The 18,657-nt window shown below is 50.6% G+C and overlaps 1 protein-coding gene across 1 annotated transcript in view; it reads left to right on the top strand.

Annotated features, from left to right (window-relative positions):
• Positions 1 to 16,735, top strand: part of FLT1 (fms related receptor tyrosine kinase 1) — a 171,589-nt gene extending 154,854 nt beyond the window's left edge. Inside the window, exons 25-30 of the mRNA XM_042988867.1 lie at positions 1,790 to 1,889; positions 7,171 to 7,276; positions 7,543 to 7,685; positions 10,142 to 10,226; positions 12,418 to 12,512; positions 16,097 to 16,735. Of these exons, the coding sequence (XP_042844801.1) occupies positions 1,790 to 1,889; positions 7,171 to 7,276; positions 7,543 to 7,685; positions 10,142 to 10,226; positions 12,418 to 12,512; positions 16,097 to 16,298 (731 nt within the window). The 3' untranslated portion in view covers positions 16,299 to 16,735. The remainder of the gene's footprint in view (positions 1 to 1,789; positions 1,890 to 7,170; positions 7,277 to 7,542; positions 7,686 to 10,141; positions 10,227 to 12,417; positions 12,513 to 16,096) is intronic.
• The last annotated feature ends 1,922 nt before the right edge of the window (positions 16,736 to 18,657 follow it).

Raw genomic sequence — 18,657 nt, 5'->3', positions numbered from 1 at the left:
CCCCTCCCCTCCCCGCATCAGCCACCTCTCAGAAGTTCTTCGGAAAGGCCCCACCAAGCACAGCTCAACCAGGGTTCGAGATGGGAGGCCTTTCTCGTGGCTCCAATACTAGCACGGCTAGCCCTCCACGCTGGTTTATGCAGGGCGAACGATAGGAGTGCCGATCATATTGGTTCTGCTTCCAGTAACATCCGCCATGGGTGGCTGGAAACCCTGTTCACGGCCCCAGGCACACAGATGTGCCCAGAGCCCAGAGTCTGCTTGCGGACACACACGGATGCCCTGAGGCCTCCCAAGCGTGGGGTCTAGCCAGCGGTCTGTCAGACTTTGCCAAAACTCTGCCTTTCGGAGCAGCTTAAAGTCACCCGGTAACATCCCTGGTTTCCTGTAATGTGTGAAAATCATTCCCCTGCTTTCGATGACAGACACCTGCTGCTTTCAGTCCTTGAAAGCAGCTTGGCGGCCACAGTGGCCCCGCAGTGACACAGTGCCAGAGGCGCACGCCTCCCAGCTGCTTCCTACGGCACAGAAAGTGCAGACAAGCGAATGTTGAGACAGACGAGGTTCGAGGTCTGGAGCAGAGCAGGTTGGGAGGCGTCGTTCACTCCTGGCCCCCGCCAAGCGTCCCCCTAGAAGGGAAGGTTGCGTGGGTATTCTGGACGGTAGAACGCAGAAGGCAACGTCTAGGCCCTTCTGGCAGCCCCCCTGTCCGTGGGCCGTTCCCCCTCCCACCCCCTCCCCCCGCCATTCAGCCTTGCCCTGGAGCCCAAGGCCCCCTTTCCCTCCCCCCCCATTCAGCCTCACCTTGGAGCCCAAGGCCCCCTTTCCCTCCCCCCCCATTCAGCCTCACCTTGGAGCCCAAGGCCCCCTTTCCCTCCCCCCCCATTCAGCCTCGCCCTGCAGTCCAAGGCCCCCTTTCCCTCCCCTCCCCTGTTCAGCCTCCCCCTGGAGCCCAAGGCCCCCTTTCCCTCCCTCCCATTCAGCCTCACCTTGGAGCCTAAGGCCCCCTTTCCCTCCCCCCCAATTCAGCCTCACCTTGGAGCCCAAGGCCCCCTTTCCCCCCCCCCCATTCAGCCTCACCTTGGAGCCCAAAGCCCCCTTTCCCTCCCCCCCCATTCAGCCTCGCCCTGGAGCCCAAAGCCCCCTTTCCCTCCCCCCCCATTCAGCCTTGCCCTGGAGCCCAAGGCCCCCTTTCCCTCCCCCCCATTCAGCCTCACCTTGGAGCCTAAGGCCCCCTTTCCCTCCCCCCCCATTCAGCCTCACCCTGGAGCCCAAGGCCCCCTTTCCCTCCCCCCCCATTCAGCCTCACCCTGGAGCCCAAGGCCCCCTTTCCCTCAGGTCCCACACAGCAGCTAGTGTTAGTGCTTGGGTCCTGTGAGGAGGTCAGGGAAAGTAGCGAAGGAAACCGTTCTCGCTGACGTGGGAATGATCCACGACTGGCCTATTCTGGGTCGCTTGTGTTTTTAGAAAGAATCTCATTAACCCAAGGTATGAGTCTCTAATGACGGGATTTCTTTAGAGTTCCTTATGGGGCGCGGGGAGCCCCCACCCCGCAGACTGGAGTAGCCACAGGACTGGCCTGTGGGCGTCGGACCCCCAGGCCCGTGGCCTCCCAAGGGTTTGCTGGGCTTCTCTGTGGGTGGTGTGGGTGTGGGCAGCCATTCCAGTCCCTGGGGATTTATGACCGAACCATCGCTTTAAGGGGAGGAAAACACCGGTTGCTCCCCTGTGGCCTTTCGCGCCCGGAAGCCACAACGCGCCCTGTGCTTTCTCACGCTGTGTCCTACAGGTGGGTCCCCGTACCCGGGCGTACAAATGGACGAGGACTTCTGCAGCCGTCTGAAGGAAGGCATAAGGATGAGGGCCCCCGAATACGCGACTCCTGAAATGTGAGCCCCCGGCCGCCTCCCTTCCCCGTCGGGCCCACACCCTTCCTGCCGGCACACCCCAGAAAGGAGATGCTGTGCTGACCTTTGGGCTCCCAGCCCCGCTCAGCCACGGGGATGAAGGCCTAAAGGTCGCTCCGGCCCTCCGTTGGCTAGAGACCCATGAGGGGGGTTTCACTTGCAATTCAAGGGAAGAGGGGTAGGAGAGGCAAAGGGGACTCTCCCGAACGAGGTAGTAATCCCACTCCGCGTCCTCCATACTCCATGGACGTGAAGGCTTCTCTGGACTTGTTTTAGGAGTGGGCAGCTGTGTGGAGCTTCTCGAGGGGGCTTCCCGCTTACCATCCTAGGACTCCAGGCCCCACGGGAAGGCTGTCTCCACTGTGCCAATGTTGGCCGGCCTCCCTGGGACGCTCTCTTTTCCTGAAGCTTTGTGGACGTTTCGCACGTGAAGGCCTGAGCGGGAATGTGATGACAGTTGCAGTTTCCTTGAGCTGCTGACAAGGGCCTGGGCCTCCCCAGGGCGGCACCACCTTTCCTGAACTGGCAGGCGGCCCTCTCGGTCCCACCCACACCATGGGGTCTTGTCAGAAGCCCCGGGATGGCCTTTGGGGAGAAGTCCGAGGGAACGAAGGAAGTGCGGGCTTGGCCGAAGTGCAAGGCTGCCGTCTCTTTCCTTCAGCCTCTGGAGACAAGGCTAGGTCAGACGCAGGACGAGGACGGGGGACTCGGGCCCACAAAGGCGGCGGCGGGGAGTAGCGTGAGTGCAGAAAGGAGCCCGGGGGGACCTGTTCTGGTCAGCCCTGCACCGTGTCTGCTGAGTGACGGGCAGAGAGCTTGAGGCAGGGCTCCGTTCTGAGAGCTGGGACCGGAGCTAGGTCAGCCCCGAGGACCACATTCGGGCCGCGGGGGGAGTTGAAGGTGTTGAAGAGTTTTTAATGGCTTGCTTCCTTTTGCTTGGTGGAGAGGGGGCAACCGCCAGGTGTAAAATGAGAGGACTTTGCACTTGACGGTGTTCTAAGCGTCCCTCTCCCCACCGTCCCCCGCCCCGGCCCACAGTTTCATCTGAAATTCCCAGAAACCTTGAGGGGCAGACAGGCAGATGTTCTCCTCTGAATTTGATGAGTAATGAAGCTAATCCTCTCAGAAGTGATTTGTCCTCTGTCAACCAGGTAGCAGAGGAGACGTTTAGAAGCCAGTCTTTTGAACTGATTTCCCTGGCTCACGGGACTGTTAAATTAGAAAGATACCCCACATGCCTTAGAAAAGAGGTTTCTGTAATATGTCCACTCATGCTTCGAATATTTCCACTTTTCATATGATCTCATAATCACAAGACTGGTTCTCCATTACTAACCATAATCATAATTGCAGCCAGTATTAGGTAACGTCTGATATTTATTAACTAAGTAGTTATTTAGTGCTCAAGTGCCAGGCCCTGTTTTAAGTGTCTTTTAACATATATTAACTTACCTGATGCTCGTAACAACCCTCAACGTAGGCACAACTATTATCTCCAATTTACGGATAAGAAAACCAAGGCACGGAACATCTAAATGGTTAGCCACACTGCCAAGGAGGCAGTCTGAGCCCAGAGCCACAAACCTGCCGGGTCTGTTCCAATATCTGTCCAGATTCCGGTCCAAAGTGACCCTAGAGGGACAAAGTCCTATCAGCTTTGGACTGAAAACCCCCTTGGACTTGATCAAAGCTTCAGGTCTTGACATGAGTCCCTCCCGGGTGGCACTTATAGCCCACGCGGCCTGTGGAGGAAAGGATGGCTCTCCTTTCCTCCACGTTTTAGAAACTCTGAAAGGCAGCAGCTTTGTGAAATGTTTGCTGGGCAGGCTAGACTTCCAGCCTCCAGCCACTCTCCAGCATTTGAGAGCTGATGTAATTTCCTTCTTGTGGGAGGCCCGGGTGGGGGACAGAGTGCAGCCCTCGGAACAGGCTTCTGTGACCTGAACTTGGCCTCAAGTGGCGTGCACTTGGGAGCTTGGGTGATAGCTTGAGAAGGAAGCCCTTCCCCCAGCTGGTTTCAAGAAGGGCTCTTGGGTCGGGTGCAACTGGTGTCTCTTTATTAAACCTGTTTACTTAGTGATGGAAACCGTTCGACGCGGAGTGGCTGGTCCCTCGCCCAGGGCCTGTTGAATCAGATGTCTTTCAATAAGGAAATAAGCAAGGAATGTTTCCAATTTTTTTTTTTTTTAATTTTCCTTTGGTGTTTGCTGAGATGATTCGCGTTGGATTTTAGGCAAGAGGAGTGGAAACTAGAAATCAGAAACCAAGAATCAGAATAAAACAGCAAGTAGTTTGTAGGTGGTCCCTTTTGCTAGTTTCGGCGGAGAGGACCCGGGGAGAGTCCTCGCGGCAGCTCGCTCAGCGGTGAAAGGATGCTTTGCAGTGGGGGGGTGCGTGTGGGGGGGCCCTGCATGACTGCACACCCTCTACTCTCAGGAACCACCCCTTCCCCCCTTCTATTTCAAAGCCTTTCTTGCTTTGCCTACCTTTGATAGACGATCTGTGTATGTATTTAACATCCTTCCAACAGCCTCCGAGATTGTTTATTGCTAGAAATTGCTTTGGATGATTAGGCTCCAGTGTGGGAAGGTGGGAGCAGGCCAGGGTTCGTCACAGCCAATGCAGGTAAACGTTTGTGCACCCGTCTCAGTAAATTAGTGGAATGTGTCGACTTAAAGGGAGATCGTACAAGACTGCAGACTGTCTCAGGCTACTTCAGACCTTTGGCCACGAGCAGGCTGACCCGGGTTGCCGGAAAGGAGCAAGTGCCTTTGAGTCCTCACTCTGAGGCTGCCTGCCGGTCAGGGATAGTTAGGGACGCTGGGCACTGCGGCCCTCTCCTAGGTCTCCCAGAGAGAAGGGACAGTGGCCCAGAGTTAGAGAGCCTGTGTTCCCGTCCTCACTCCCAGTCTCCTACGTGTCTGCAAAGTGAGCCTCAGGAGGTCGACATTGGCCTTCACAGCTCTTGGGACCAGTTGACCCCCCACCGCACCCCCTAGGACTTAGGTAGAATAGATACAGTGGATGACATACATGGGTGGGAGAGAGCCAGAATCATCTTCTGAGTACAGTCTTGACCCATCAGTTTGGACAAAGGCAGGAGAATTTGCCATTCAGGCAAGACATCTTTGTGAGCCCCAGTCCCTTTATCAAAGACCTAGGAGATCTACTTGCTGGGTACGGAGAAAGTAAAACCTCAGCTCCACCATCCAGGTATTGGCACGGCTTGCTTTTGAAGCCCGGTATCCACGGAGGGGGTCTGATGACCACATGGGGTCACTACTCCCCTGGGCACCTAAAGAGCCACTCGCACCCGGACCGCAGTGTCTTGCCTCTCAGAATTGTTTTCGCTGACTGGGATTCTTGCCGTTAAGGCTTTGGCCAACATTGAAAGACAAGGGTACAAGATGGTCCCGTGGAGTCATTATTTCCTAGATGGAAACCCTGCCATTGATTGAGGGGTGTCTGGGACCGCTTCCTTTCGGATTTCGGTTCTAGGAAGAGCCGTGCTTCTTCCAAGTGACTGGTGTGTTTTTAACGTTTGGCTTGCGTGCATCACGTCGTCGATTATTCCTTCTTTTCACCAGCTGCCTGGGAGCTTGGAGCGCTGCCTGTCTCCAGCTACTCAGAGGCAGGACATAAATTCTGTGGTATCAGCATTGCCTGTGGTTTTGCCTTTTGTCTTTATTTTCCCGTCCTCCTGATCGTGTTCTTTTCTCTTTTCGTGACCTGCCTGTACTCCTGCCGTCTGTGTTGGCCACCTCACGTATACTTTGAAACCAAAGAAGGATATCCCAGCTGGGAGAGGCTGGTGGAGACTGAAAGCACATGTCTAAGAGGCGGCAGCGTGGGGGGGTTCTCAGGCTTTTCCCAGGAACCCCCAGGTCCCAGCACTACAAGTAATATCTGCAAGATGATTAAGGATTCATGGAAGGAAGCCTTGCTGTCTCGGGTGACTCCCTTATCAGTACTGGAGCGCTTATATGCCAGGCTCTGAGCTAGGTGACAGGGGTCGAGATGTGGTCCCTGCCCACATAGCGCCAACAGCCGGGTTCTGATCCAGTTCCAAATTCTGAGCACATTCAGCTTTTGATCCAACTTGGTCAGAGCCCTCTCTGGCCCAGATGATCTTTCGAGAGAAGAGAGGACTGACAGCAAACTTCCCTTGAGGAGAGCAGAGCACCCAAGGAGAGTAAATGTGTAAGCCAGTCTGTGCAGGGTGCTCTTTTGTGTGTTTTCCAGGGACGGGGGCAGGCAGGGACCTGTATCCTCTCGACGCGGCCCAGAGAAGGGCCCACTTTTACATCTCAAAGGTCAGAGGAGAAGAATCATAGAGGAACCCTGTTGACGTTTAAACCCCAGGACACGATTTGGTTTCTGGAATATTAAGACAGTCGTTTCCCGACCTGTACCCAGTGCCCTGAGAAGCGTGGGAGGCCAGTTTGTAATGGCTGCTTTGAAATGCTGGGGTTGCCGGGGGGGAGAGGGGATCCTCCACATGGAAGCAACCTGCTTGCAGCCCAAGGGACTCTTCACACTTGACACAGACTGTCACCCTTTGGAGGTGGCATGAGTCTTGTATGCAGTGCCTTCTCGACCAGTCTCCGCTGCTGAGCTCAGTAACGGAACTGGGGGGCCCTAGACCTACTGCATCCTTATTAAGCAGCCCAAGCCAGGGGCGCCTGGGTGGCTCAGTTGGTCAATAAGCCTCTGACTTTAGTCTAGGTCATGATCTCACCGTTCCTGAGTTCAAACCCTACATCAGGCTCTGTGCTGATGGCTCAGAGCCTGGAGCCTGCTTCAGAGACACAGAATCTGTGTCTACATTAACTTTTACCTTGAAGGACATTGCCATGCCGTTGAACATGAGGGGAGGAGCCCCATGCCGCACACCCAGCTGCAAGTGGACACTGTGCTTTCCTTCCAGTACCTCTGCTCTATTCAAGAAGAGCTTATGTCTTCCCCTCTGCAGAGACCACAAGCCCTCCAAAAAACTTGGGTGGTGACGGGATCTGGAGGGCGGGGTTTGTTAGCCTGCCTTTCTAGACACGTTTCCCACCACCGGTAGGACCCTGGCCCAAACAGCCTGGGCGGGGGGGAGGGGTGCTGCAGGCCCAAGTCCAAAAGTGAGGGCAAGGATCATAAGCCGCAGGAAGCAGAACCGTTATCTGTAGGACGACACCCGTCACGTCGCTGATGTGTGGGGCAGTCTACACCATCACCACTGCTCTCCAGCTATTTCTACCGTGCTTTCCCTCAACAGCTATCAGATCATGTTGGACTGCTGGCACAAAGACCCAAAAGAAAGGCCAAGATTTGCAGAACTTGTGGAAAAACTAGGCGATTTGCTCCAGGCAAATGTACAACAGGTAAAGCTAACCTAATCTAGAATATCAGAAGATATTCTGATACGCCTTTGAATGTAAGTCAAGGGGGGAGGTATTTTATTTGTTGTCTTAAGAGCTGCTAATAGCAGAGATCAGAAGCTAAAAAAAAAAAATGTGTGTGCACGCAGAATTATCTTCCCCAAACGCAAGAAAGATTGTGGACGTGACATAGTGGAAGCTGATATGTTTCACAGAAATAGGCTGAAATAGAAATCTGTACAATTAAAGCTCTGTCTTTGGTATTTTAGGATGGTAAAGACTATATCCCACTAAATGCCATACTGACAGGAAATAGCGGGTTTTCATACTCGTCTCGTGCCTTCTCTGATGACTTCTTCAAGGAAGATATTTCAGCTCCACAGTTTAATTCAGGAAGTTCTGATAATGTCAGGTAAGATTTCTTTCCTTCCTCAGCTTTACATTATAAAATTTTCAAATAGAAAAAAAAGCTCACCTCCCAAATTCAAACACAGTTAACATTTTGCCCTATTTTGTCTCTACGCATATACTCTGCATGTATGTGGTTCTTTTTGCCCAGCTGTTTTGAAAGAGAGCTTCGGGCGTTATAACGTTCTACCCTAAATCTTGTAAGATCTTTCTCCTGTGTTACCACATCAAAATTATCACACACAGAAAAAATTGGTAGTTTTGTTTTTCAATGTTTATTTATTTTTGAGAGAGAGAGAGAGAGAGAGAGAGAGACAGAGTATGAGCAGGGGAGGGGCAGAGAGAGAGGGAGACACAGAATCAGAACCAGGCTCCAGGCTCTGAGCTGTCAGCACAGAGCCCAAAGTAGGGCTCAAACCCACGAACCATGAGATCATGACCTGAGCCGAAGTCAGACACTTAACCAATTGAGCTATCCAGGCGTCCCTTGATAGTTTCTTAATATTATTAAATATTCAGGTTTCCGTAAGTTCCCCAAATGTCTTTTATACCTTAAGAAAAAACAAAAAATAAATCAGGATCCAATCAAGAACAGTACATTGCATTTTCTTTACTCTTATTAAAAAAAATTTTTTTTAATGTTTATTTATTTTTGAGAGAGAGAGAGACAGAGTGTGAGCAGGCGAGGGGCAGAGAGAAAGGGAGACACAGACTCTGAAGCAGGCTCCAGGCTCTGAGCGGTCGGCACAGAGCCCGACGCGGGGCTCGAACCCACGAACTGTGGGATCATGACACTTAACCGACTGAGCCACCCAGGTGCCCCTCTTGACTCTTATTTAGAATAATCTTACATCTTTTTTTTTCCCCAAAGACTTTTTTTTTTTTTTTCATGAGACCTCAGATAAAATAATTTGTTTTTCTTACTGGATACACTAACATACCATTCATTACTGTAGAGGAAAATTGGAGAAGGGACAAGGGAAAATGTATGGATTCGGTGTCTCCACTGGGTGCTGGGCGGGGATCAGCTCTTCAGTACTAACGATTATACGTGTGTCAACACGTCATTACCAATGACCATCCCACATCAATGCCAACAGTCACATATGAATCAAACATCGCTACTAATGGTTACGTGTGTATCATACACATTCAGCACTAATGCTGTGCGTGGTCTGGGACTGTGCTGGGCTCTTTGTACAAAGCATCAATTCCTTTAATGCTCAAAACAATACTATACGGTAGATATTATTATTACCGTTACACAAATGGGGCCCTTAAGGCTCCATGGAAGATAGCGTGCCAAAACTGTGTGCCTAGAAAGTGGCAGAATAGAGTCTGTGACCCAGGTATTTTAACACTGCGTCCTTGTTTCCATGCAGTTAGGACTATGTTTAGGGTGTTTAAGACTATCCTATGGGCCTTCTAGCGTCTTCATCTGCAACAGGCACAACCCCAGAGCTTTGACCTCAGTTCAGCCAAACTGGGCAGGTGACCAGGGGAGGCATAGCTAAGGGTTGGGCCAGTCTGAAAAGACTGACAGCCATCTGTGACAGGCCGAGAAGTCCAGTGACCAGCCCCGATTTGTGGTAATGGGTTACATGTCGGTGGCACTGCTCCCTCTCCGTGACCAGCCCAACAGGCTGCAACAAATGAATCACCCATTTCTTTTTAAAGACAAGAAAACTAGGTCAGACCGAACACATTCGCAGTAGCTGATTGTGTCAGAGATGAAGGAGGGAAGCTGTCAAAGTTGCTTGAGCCCTTTCAGGGGGTTGCTCAGCCTTCGACCAATGAAGCGCTCATCTAGAAATCGGGCCTTGCAGATGGTGACAGGGTTTCAGACTGAGAAACTCCGTCAGTAGGTGAACTTGCCCGAGGAAGAGCCAGATGGTGGAGATCTCTGCCAGCCTTCCTAGTGGGTCATCAACAAAAGGTCAGGAGGTAGTTATAGGGAAAACACACAGTTACAACCCATTTTTTCCCAGTCTGTAATCCCAGAACAGAATATACAAGACTAGCCATTAAATCAGCTGTGTGGCCTTGGGGGGTCATTTCATTGGTCTCCTCACATCCTTGGGGAAGTAGGCAGCTACACGTTATCAAGTCACCCCCCTTCGCTGGGCATCATTTCTCTCCTCTGTAAGATACGGCGTTTAGACCACGAGATGACTCGGGTTTCTTCTGGGCCTGACATTTCCCCAGTTCCACAAGGGACTACAGGCCTAACCACTGCTGAGTCTCTCCAGGGTCCCTATGGGATTTTGCCCAAAACTATGCAGTGTGGATTGACAGCCGTAGGGGGGAAGTGGCCACCACTGTCAGGACTCCCAGGAGAACACAGCAGGAAAGTTCCAGTACTCTGGTTCATCTCAGCTGGGAGACAGTGCCCATAGTCCCCCGACTAATAAAAACTAGATGCATTTTCCTATCTTGATTATCCTTCTGCTTCTTCCTCAGATATGTAAATGCTTTCAATTTCTTGAGCTTGGAGAGAATCAAAACCTTTGAAGAACTTTCGCCAAACGCCACCTCGATCTTTGATGTAAGTGATGGGATTAGCCTACTTAGTGCACTATGGCAGGACCCTTTGCCAGACTCTTACCCAAACACAAGCTCCAGTAACCTGCTGGCTCCCAGTTCATAGGGGTCAGTAATGAGTGGCTCAGACAACAATTTCCGGGGACAAGACTTAGCCAAACGGAGCTGATGTGAAAACAGGTAATTCTGTAGTTTGACAGTGACCTAGAATTCACTGCAGGGTCCAAGTCCTCACCTGGTCATAATTTAGTCCCTTGGGTCACAGTTTAGTCAGTAACTCCATGGTGGGTTTCTAAGCTTCTTAGCTATCGATGATGGAACCCTGTTTTCAGATTAATGGAGGAATCCAAAGCTGTGAGTAGCTGGGTCTTCCTGATCTAACAGAAAGCTCTCTCATAAGAGTAGCCTACTTCAGCCTTACGTCCCTTCCCACTAGGGTTCTAGAGGCTGAATAGCCATGTTCCTCCCCAGCCATGATGGGAGAAGTAATCCGGAACAACCTGGCAAACCCAAGGCCCCACCCAGCTTGTACTTGGAAGCTCTGGGCCTTGAGGTTGAGGGAGTAAGGGGAGGCGAGGGAAAACCGGGCAAGAGTACACTTTGCTTCAAGACCCTTACACTCAAAGTGATCTCCAGGCCAGGTAAGCACGGTTGCCACTAAACGGGCTAGGAATGCGGAATCTCAGGACCCACCCACACTCCCGGAGTCAGACTTCGCGCTGTCACAAAGTCCCCAGGGGATGGATGTGAACAGTGAAGTTTGAGAAGCACGGGTGATGCCCACGTCCCATAAAGGGCCTGGGAAACCCGCCATGGTGTGAAGGTGATGGCCACAAACCCAGTGGCCTGGAGATTAAAAAGCACCAAAAGCTTCTCAAACGCACTAGATAAAGAGGAGAAAGTGATCAAAACATTTAAAAACATGACAAATAAGTCATACAAAAGTATTCCAGTCATACAAAAGTAGCCGGAAATTTTGTTTTTCTGCTTTGGTTTTAAGTGCTAGGGAACGACACTGAGCAAAACACGGAACATTTCTCTCAACCTCAACCCTCCCCACTGGGATTCAGTGGGGACTGCAAGCTCCTTGGCTTGCTTAGGCTTGTCTACTGATGATCAAGGACACAAACACAACCCAAGGGAGACTCAAGGGTGGCAGGAACAAAGAGTCCACTCACTGGGAATGCTGCGTTAGCACAGTAAGGAAGACCTGCCTAAAACCCGATGCTAAGGATGAACCAACGAGAAAATGGAATGTTGATGGGGGCCTGGGGGGGCTCAGTTGGTTGAGCGCCGAACTTCGGCTCAGGTCATGATCTCACGGTTTTTGAGTTTGAGCCCCGCGTCGGGCTCTCCGCTCTCAGCCTGTTTCGGATCCTCTGTCCCCTCTCTGGCTGTCCTTCCCCACCTTGTGCTCTCTCTCTCTCTCAAAAGCAAATAAAACATTAAAAAAATCCATTAAAAAACATGGAATTGTGCCGGAAACCATGACAGCTGAGAGTCTGACAATTCCATAGGAGTCATAAGAAAAAAGACTGATTTTTAAACCATGTCTTCATAATTTCTTGGTTGTTGTTGTTTGGTTTTGTTTTGTTTTGGTTTTTTTTTTTTTTTTTGAGAGAGAGAGAGAGTGAGTGAGCAGGGGAGAGAGAGAAAGATCTCAAGCAGGCTCCAAGCTCAGTGCAAAGCCCAACACGGGGTGTGATCCCACAACCCTGGGATCATGACCTGAGCCCAAATCAAGAGTCAGATGCTTAACTGAGCCACCCAGACGCTCCAATATCTCAGAATTTTTTGTGTGGTGCATCTTCTGTGTGGCCACCAGAGAACAGCATGCCCGTAGACGATAGTCATCTGCCAAAATTCGTTTTAGTATATGTAGGCAAGAATTTGTGTAAAAGTTTACTATAAAAAATGCTCACCTGTTACTTGTAGTTTTCCCTTGTGTTTAAATGCATTTCCTTCCCCTTCGGGAAGCAGGGCCTCCAAGTCACTGGGAATAATAGGCATTGCTTGCAACAAAATGTAGATTTGCCCCCTATGGAGAAAATGCTTTGTCTTAATAGGCAGGTGAGGACAGAGCTTGGGGTGACTTTGAGTGCACAGCCAAGTATTATTCCACCCCCCCCCCTCAGCGTGGCCCCCTCTGGGTGAGGCAAGAAGTGTAACCCTTTTTCCTCCCCCCTCCCCACCAGGATTACCAGATGGACAGTGGCTCTCTGCTGGCCTCCCCCTTGCTGAAGCGCTTCACCTGGGCTGAGAGCAAACCCAAGGCCTCACTGAAGATTGAGTAAGGAAGTTGGGGGGGGGGTCTTTTCTATGATCAATCGATGGAGGGGTGTGAAGGAAGATGCTGGGGAAAATGTAATGGGGACATTTGAGGGCTACTTGCCTTCCTGAACTACAGTGTCCAGGCATTGCAGAAAAGCACTCTTTTCCCCCTCAGAAGGGCAAGAAAGAGGGTATAAAATCAGGGCCATGAGCACCAGAGCAGAGAAGGAAGCCTGGGACTTAAGAAGTGAAAACATGCAGAAAACTCCCAACAGGACAGGCAGTCCAAACGCGTGAGGCACAGTGACTCAGTTGGAAGGAGCCTGACATGCCCACCTGTGAACAGTGCCTAAGTCAGATGGAGACGTGCTCGTGGGGGCGGGGAGGGGAGCTGGCCTGCGATTACAGCCTCGGCTGGCAAAATCTGTACAGGAAGCGTCACAGCCCTGTTTTCCGGTACTAAGACATGCCATCCTGAGACGCCAACCCTTCCAAACGAAAGCTCGTTTCCTGTTGGATCCTGGCATTCCATCCCTACAGTGGCCGTCGGCAAGTAGCGTTGGAATTACTTAGGCTCCGGCTTTTTATTCCACTGGCCCTGCTGTCACTTCGGCTTCTCCGTGCTAGTCTCTGCCTGGGAAGAGCACTGGACAGGCAAACTATCCATCAGGGATTCCTCCCTTCCCGCGTTCAAACGCCTGCCCGGTCTACCCCAAAGTCAAGAGCCTGACCGTCTTTTCTTCGGGACCCACACACAAAACAGCTACTCGACCCTGCCACTGTAGTGTAAGAGCAGGCCATCAACAATGTATAAACAAGGAGTTGTGGCTGTGTTCCAATCACCCGTATTTACAAAAACAGGTAGCCGTGGCCAGTGAGCACAAGAAAAGATGCTTAAGGTCACGGGTCATCAGGAAAATGCAAATCAGCTTCACCCCCCACTAGGATGGCTAGAACCAAAAAGTTGGAGGTGATGAAAGTCTCGTGCGTTGCTGGTGGGGATGTGAAACGGTCTGGCCACTTGGGGAAACGGTCTGGCCGATCTTAATCAAAAAGGTTAATTAGAGTTACTCTGTGACTCAGCAGTTGCCCTCCTTAGGTACACACCCACCCAACAGAAGGAAAACTTAACGTTCACGCAAAAACTTGTACGCAAATGTTCGTAGCAGCATCGTTCATAATGACCCAAAGTAAAAGCAAGCCAAATGTCCTTCAGTTGCTGGATAAAATGCAGTAGACTCATACGATCGAGTATTATTTGCCAATAAAAAAGTACGAGGTACTGGTACATGCTACAACGTGGACAAACCTTGAAAACGTTGTTAAGTGAACGAAGCCAGTCACCGCCGACCACATGCGGTAGGCTTCCATTCACATGAAACGCCGGGCGCAGGCAGATCTGTGGAAAGAAAGTAGACCAGTGGTTGTCTAGGGCGGGGGGTGGGAAGTGTGGGAGAAGGGCAATTGGCTATGCTAATGGGTATGGGTTTTGGGGGATGACAATGGCCTGAAATCAATTGTGTTGATGGTTGCACCATCTATGAATATACTAAAAACCATTCAGCTGGACCCTTTATTTTTTTTAATGTTTATTTTTGAGAGACAGAGACAGAGTGCAAGAGGGGAGGGGGAGAGAGAGGGAGACACAGAATCGGAAGCAGGCTCCAGGCTCTGAGCTGTCGGCACAGAGCCCGACACAGGGCTCGAACTCACGAACCATGAGATCTTGACCTGAGATGAAGTTAGACGCGTAACCGACTGAGCAACCCAAGTGCCCCTCAGCTGGACACTTGAAACAGTGAACTGTATCTCAATAAAGCTGCTTAAAAACAAAACAAAGCATGCAGGTGACCAGCCCACAGGTTGTAGTTTGCTGATCTTGACCTAAGTCAAAAGATCGCTCCAGATGCCTCTCTGAGTGATATAAATCCAAAGGGTAGGAACATGGCCAGGCAAACATCTGCATAGTTTCCTGGTAACATAAGCACAATGATGATCCCAGAGTGGAGTCCCCTCAGAGGGTAACAGATTAGGGGACCCTCACAAAGAATAAGTATACACAGGAGGAAAGGAAGCAGGATACCACAACCTTTTGTTTCCTACTTTGGAACACTTACCTAGATCTTTGTGAAGGAAAACGATTGCACACTCCAGAGATTAAAAATATAGATAATGCATGTTGGGGAGCCTGGGTGGCTCAGTCGCTTCAGCATCCAACTCTGGGTTTCGGCTCAGGGCATGATCTCGTGGTTTGTGAGTTCAAACCCTGAATCGGACAGCACGGAGCCTGCTTGGGCTTCTGTCTCTCCGTCTCTCTCAAAATAAAAAAATTTTTAAAAAGAAAATGCTGGACGTGTTCGTCCAGAGCCAACCTAACTGTGGTGGCGCGTCAGGTTTCCTCGTTCTCATCCCAGCTATTAAGAAACAAACGTGAGGGCTCCCGGGTGGCTCAGTGGGGGAAGCATCGGACTTTGGCTCAGGTCACGATCTTACGGTTCGTAAGTTTGAGTCCCGCTTCGGGTGAACTCGAGTCCTGCTTCGATGAGCCCCTGCTGCTCTCGCTGCCCCCACCCTCTCTCCCCTGCAGGCTTACTTGCATATCCTCTCTCAACAAACAAACATGAATGGACAAGACAAGCTTTTCTTTCTTGTTTATCTATCTTATGCTGGATGCAAAATACAGAACCAGAAGCAAGTTTCTCCTTTGAGCCTTGCTAGTGACATAGAGTCCCGTAACTTAAAAGTTTTCTAGAACACAAACATGACGGGGAGACAACCGCACTAACCTTTTTGTATGAAGCTCTATTCATTTCTTGATGCTGTTGTAACACGCGATCACAAACTTGGCGGCTTAAAGAGAGAGAAACGTACTCTCTTGTAGTTCTGGAGGCCAGAAGCCCCAAATCAAGGTACTGGCAGAGCCACGATCCCTCTGGAAGGCCGAGGGAGCATCCATTCCTCACTTTTTCCAGCTCCTGGTGTCTCTGGGCATTCCGTGGCTCATGGCCACGTGTCTCTGCTCCACCCCGCCCCCCACCCCCGCCTTCTGCGTGTGGCTGTGCATCTCCATCACCCTCTCTTACAAGGACACATGTGGTTGTGCTCAGGGTCCGCCTGGATAATGCAGGCTAAGTTCCTCTTCCGCAGATCCTCAGCTCCACCACCTCTCTCACCCCGGAAGAGAATATTCAGTCTTCTGCCATCTCGAGTGCCAGTCACAGGTTCCAGGGATTCTGGAGGCGGGAGCATTTTTCAGCCCACGATGGTAGCTAACTGGTCTAAGGACAGGGGAGGGCCATGAGTGTCCTGGAGGCATTTTCCACCTGAGATGACGGATGTGCGGTATCTGGTCACACAGTCTGCCGCCCCCCCCGGCCAGTGGAAGACGTCATTCTGCCGGGTGCCACCGAGCTGGGAGTAGAGGGGCAGCGTGCAGCTTTAGGACAGAGGGCATCTGCCCGGAGGTGGGGATGGGGCTCAATAACCGTCAGCTGTAGAACAGCCGTGAGCAAATGACCCGACGGGAGAGAGCGGACGGACATCAGCGTTTGTTTCCAAGAAATCAATTTTGTGCATTTGTTTTCTTTTCTTTCCTTTCTTTAGCTTGAGAGTAACCAGTAAAAGTAAGGAGTCGGGGCTTTCCGACCTCATGCGGCCTACTGTCTGCCATCCCAGGTGTGGGCACACCAGCAAAGGCAGGCGCAGGTTCACATACGACAACTCAGAGCTGGAGAAGAAGATTTCGTCCTGTTCTCCTCCCCCAGACTACAACTCGGTGGTCCTATATTCCACCCCGCCTGTCTAAAAGTTCGACACGTAGCCTTATTTCTAGAACCACGCGAGTATTTATACCCCCTGAAAACTAGCTTTTGCCAGTAGGACACATACATACGTGTACACCTTTACCTTTCCACAGGAGCAAGCTGCCTTTTGTGATTTTTTTTTAATAAGTGCTTCTTTTTCTTTTTGACTAACAAGAATGTAACCCCAGATAGAGTAATAGTGATAAGTAAAGAACACCACTGGTAAATCCTCACATTAATTCAGTGTGTTAGAGAGACCCTTATTTCCAAGCCCAATGACTTACCTGCCCCTGCCCCCGAGACGGCAGGGCGTTCAGTGATTCAGGAGATGCACCGATCATGCGAGGCAGCATGGACTCCACGGGGCCAGCCACCAGCACCCTGGAACCGGGAGGCAACGAGCCGTAAGCCGGCCCTCGCAGTGTCTCTGGGGTCCTCTAGCAGATGCAACTTCCGGGGAAGGAGGAGGAGAAGGGAGAAAGGAAGAAGCGAGCAAGGAGGACAAAAGCACTGGGGAGAATTGGCGCCGTCCTGCATGGGAAGGGAGTAGGTGAGGGCTGTCCCCCATGACACTGCAAGGGCTTCCGGACCCGGACCAAACCCGGTCCACACTGAGAACCCACCTTGGGGAGCAGACAGGACAGAGACACGAGGGGACATTTTCTGGATTCCAGCAGGCAAGTAAAGGACAAGCAATTTTTTTCTTTTTGGCAACTACAAATTTTAAAACGTTAGCTATGGGACTGGATCTATGCCCATTCCCACATATGGCACGTTTTAAAATTTCTAGCACGGAGCGTGGTGCTCAGATCTGAGCCCGGACTGCAGGCCCCTCTGGCAATATACACTGAAAACTCACCCTGAGCTCGGCTGGCTCCACGGGCACCATGGCCTTGCACTTAGCAGATTGCTCAGAGTAAGCTCACTGGAACGGGTTTGGTCTGTTAGGGTTACCTGTGGGGCTTTAAGCCACATTTTAAAAAATGTTGTCAGATTCTATTTTGAGTATTAATATATAATCAAGACACTTTTTTTTTTTTTTTTTTTTTACACTAACCTGTTTTGTCCAGTTAGTTATAAACGGAAGCTGAGGAGGATGAAAACAGTCCTGCGGAGGGTTTCCTCTGTACCAAAACCAGGATAGGTGGAGCGAAAGCAGGATGAGCACAGTAAAAACCCCATCTCTTTACCACCCAAACCAACTCGCGGGAACAGTTGGGGCCCAAAGGAGAGGAAGCCAATCATGTTTCCTTTTTAATGGGGATTCTACAATCTCATGCTGGTCTACTGGAAAGATGTGGAAGAGTATTAACCAATGTTTATTAAGCACTTTATGCTCCTGGAGAAAAAAGGTGATATGTAATTTATGCAAGATACTTTTAGAATTGGGACTCAGGATATTAGTTATTGAGCCATCGATAGGAGAAAAGCCTCTCTTCATCTGCTTTGGCCCTTGCCTTGGGTCTGAGAATGATGGAAATAGGGAGACAGGGTACAAAAGGGTGCCTACTCTTCAGGGTTTAAAGACCCTGGAACTCTCAGCAGGCTCTGATGCTGTGTATTTAGGACGTATGTACCTTCTAAAGCCAGTCAAAGCTGGACAGGTTAACAGTGAATTGCTGCTTCTGGTAGAGACGAGTGTGCTTCCCTTTAGGCAAGTAACTTAACTCTAGAACCTGAAATATAATAGGAGAATCTTTACTTCCTTCCCTGTGTGTCACATTCCTGTGTCAAGGTTCTTAGTCTAAAGAGACAGGACAGTCAGCACACCCCAAAAGGAAGGAAGCAGGTGCTCCGGTGGGGGTTCTGCTGGAGAAGCGTCTGGCCAGCAGAGAAGTGAGGCAGGCCTCTCCACCAGGACCCCAGTCCAGACAAAATCAGGCCAGGGCCAGAAGAGGGGAAAAGCTTTGTTCTTCCTCGTCTTCATGTGCACAAAAACCACCTGTGACAGTCGGTGATAGTATCAATGAGGTAACCAGAAGGAGGTTCAACAGGGAAAAGAAAAGAAGACCTCAATCAGCTTTGCCGATTTTTCATATCCGATAAGGATCCAGCAATGAGTGAAAACAAAAACCTTAACTATACGTACAATATCTTGATTTTGATAACCTAATTCTTAATTGTTCTAAGACCTCAGTGATACCATCTTTCCAAAAGAAAAAAAATCCTCAGAATTTATGTTAATTCAGCTGCTTCAAAGACTCAGGTTTAGAGCCTACGTGAGTCCATTGGTCAAGACGGTTCCATCTAGAGTGTTAACACAGAAAGGAAAACGGAAGCTTGCAGTCATGAGTCCACCCAGTTGCAATGTGCTTGCCACAGACTGGTTCTTTAACCAGCACTGAATGTTAAACACTAAAA

Source organism: Panthera tigris, chromosome A1 (genome assembly GCF_018350195.1).
Source record: "Panthera tigris isolate Pti1 chromosome A1, P.tigris_Pti1_mat1.1, whole genome shotgun sequence".
Classification (NCBI taxonomy): Eukaryota; Metazoa; Chordata; class Mammalia; order Carnivora; family Felidae; genus Panthera; species Panthera tigris.
The sequence above is the reverse complement of the archived record's forward strand: the minus strand, read 5'-3'. Positions and strand labels throughout refer to the sequence as shown.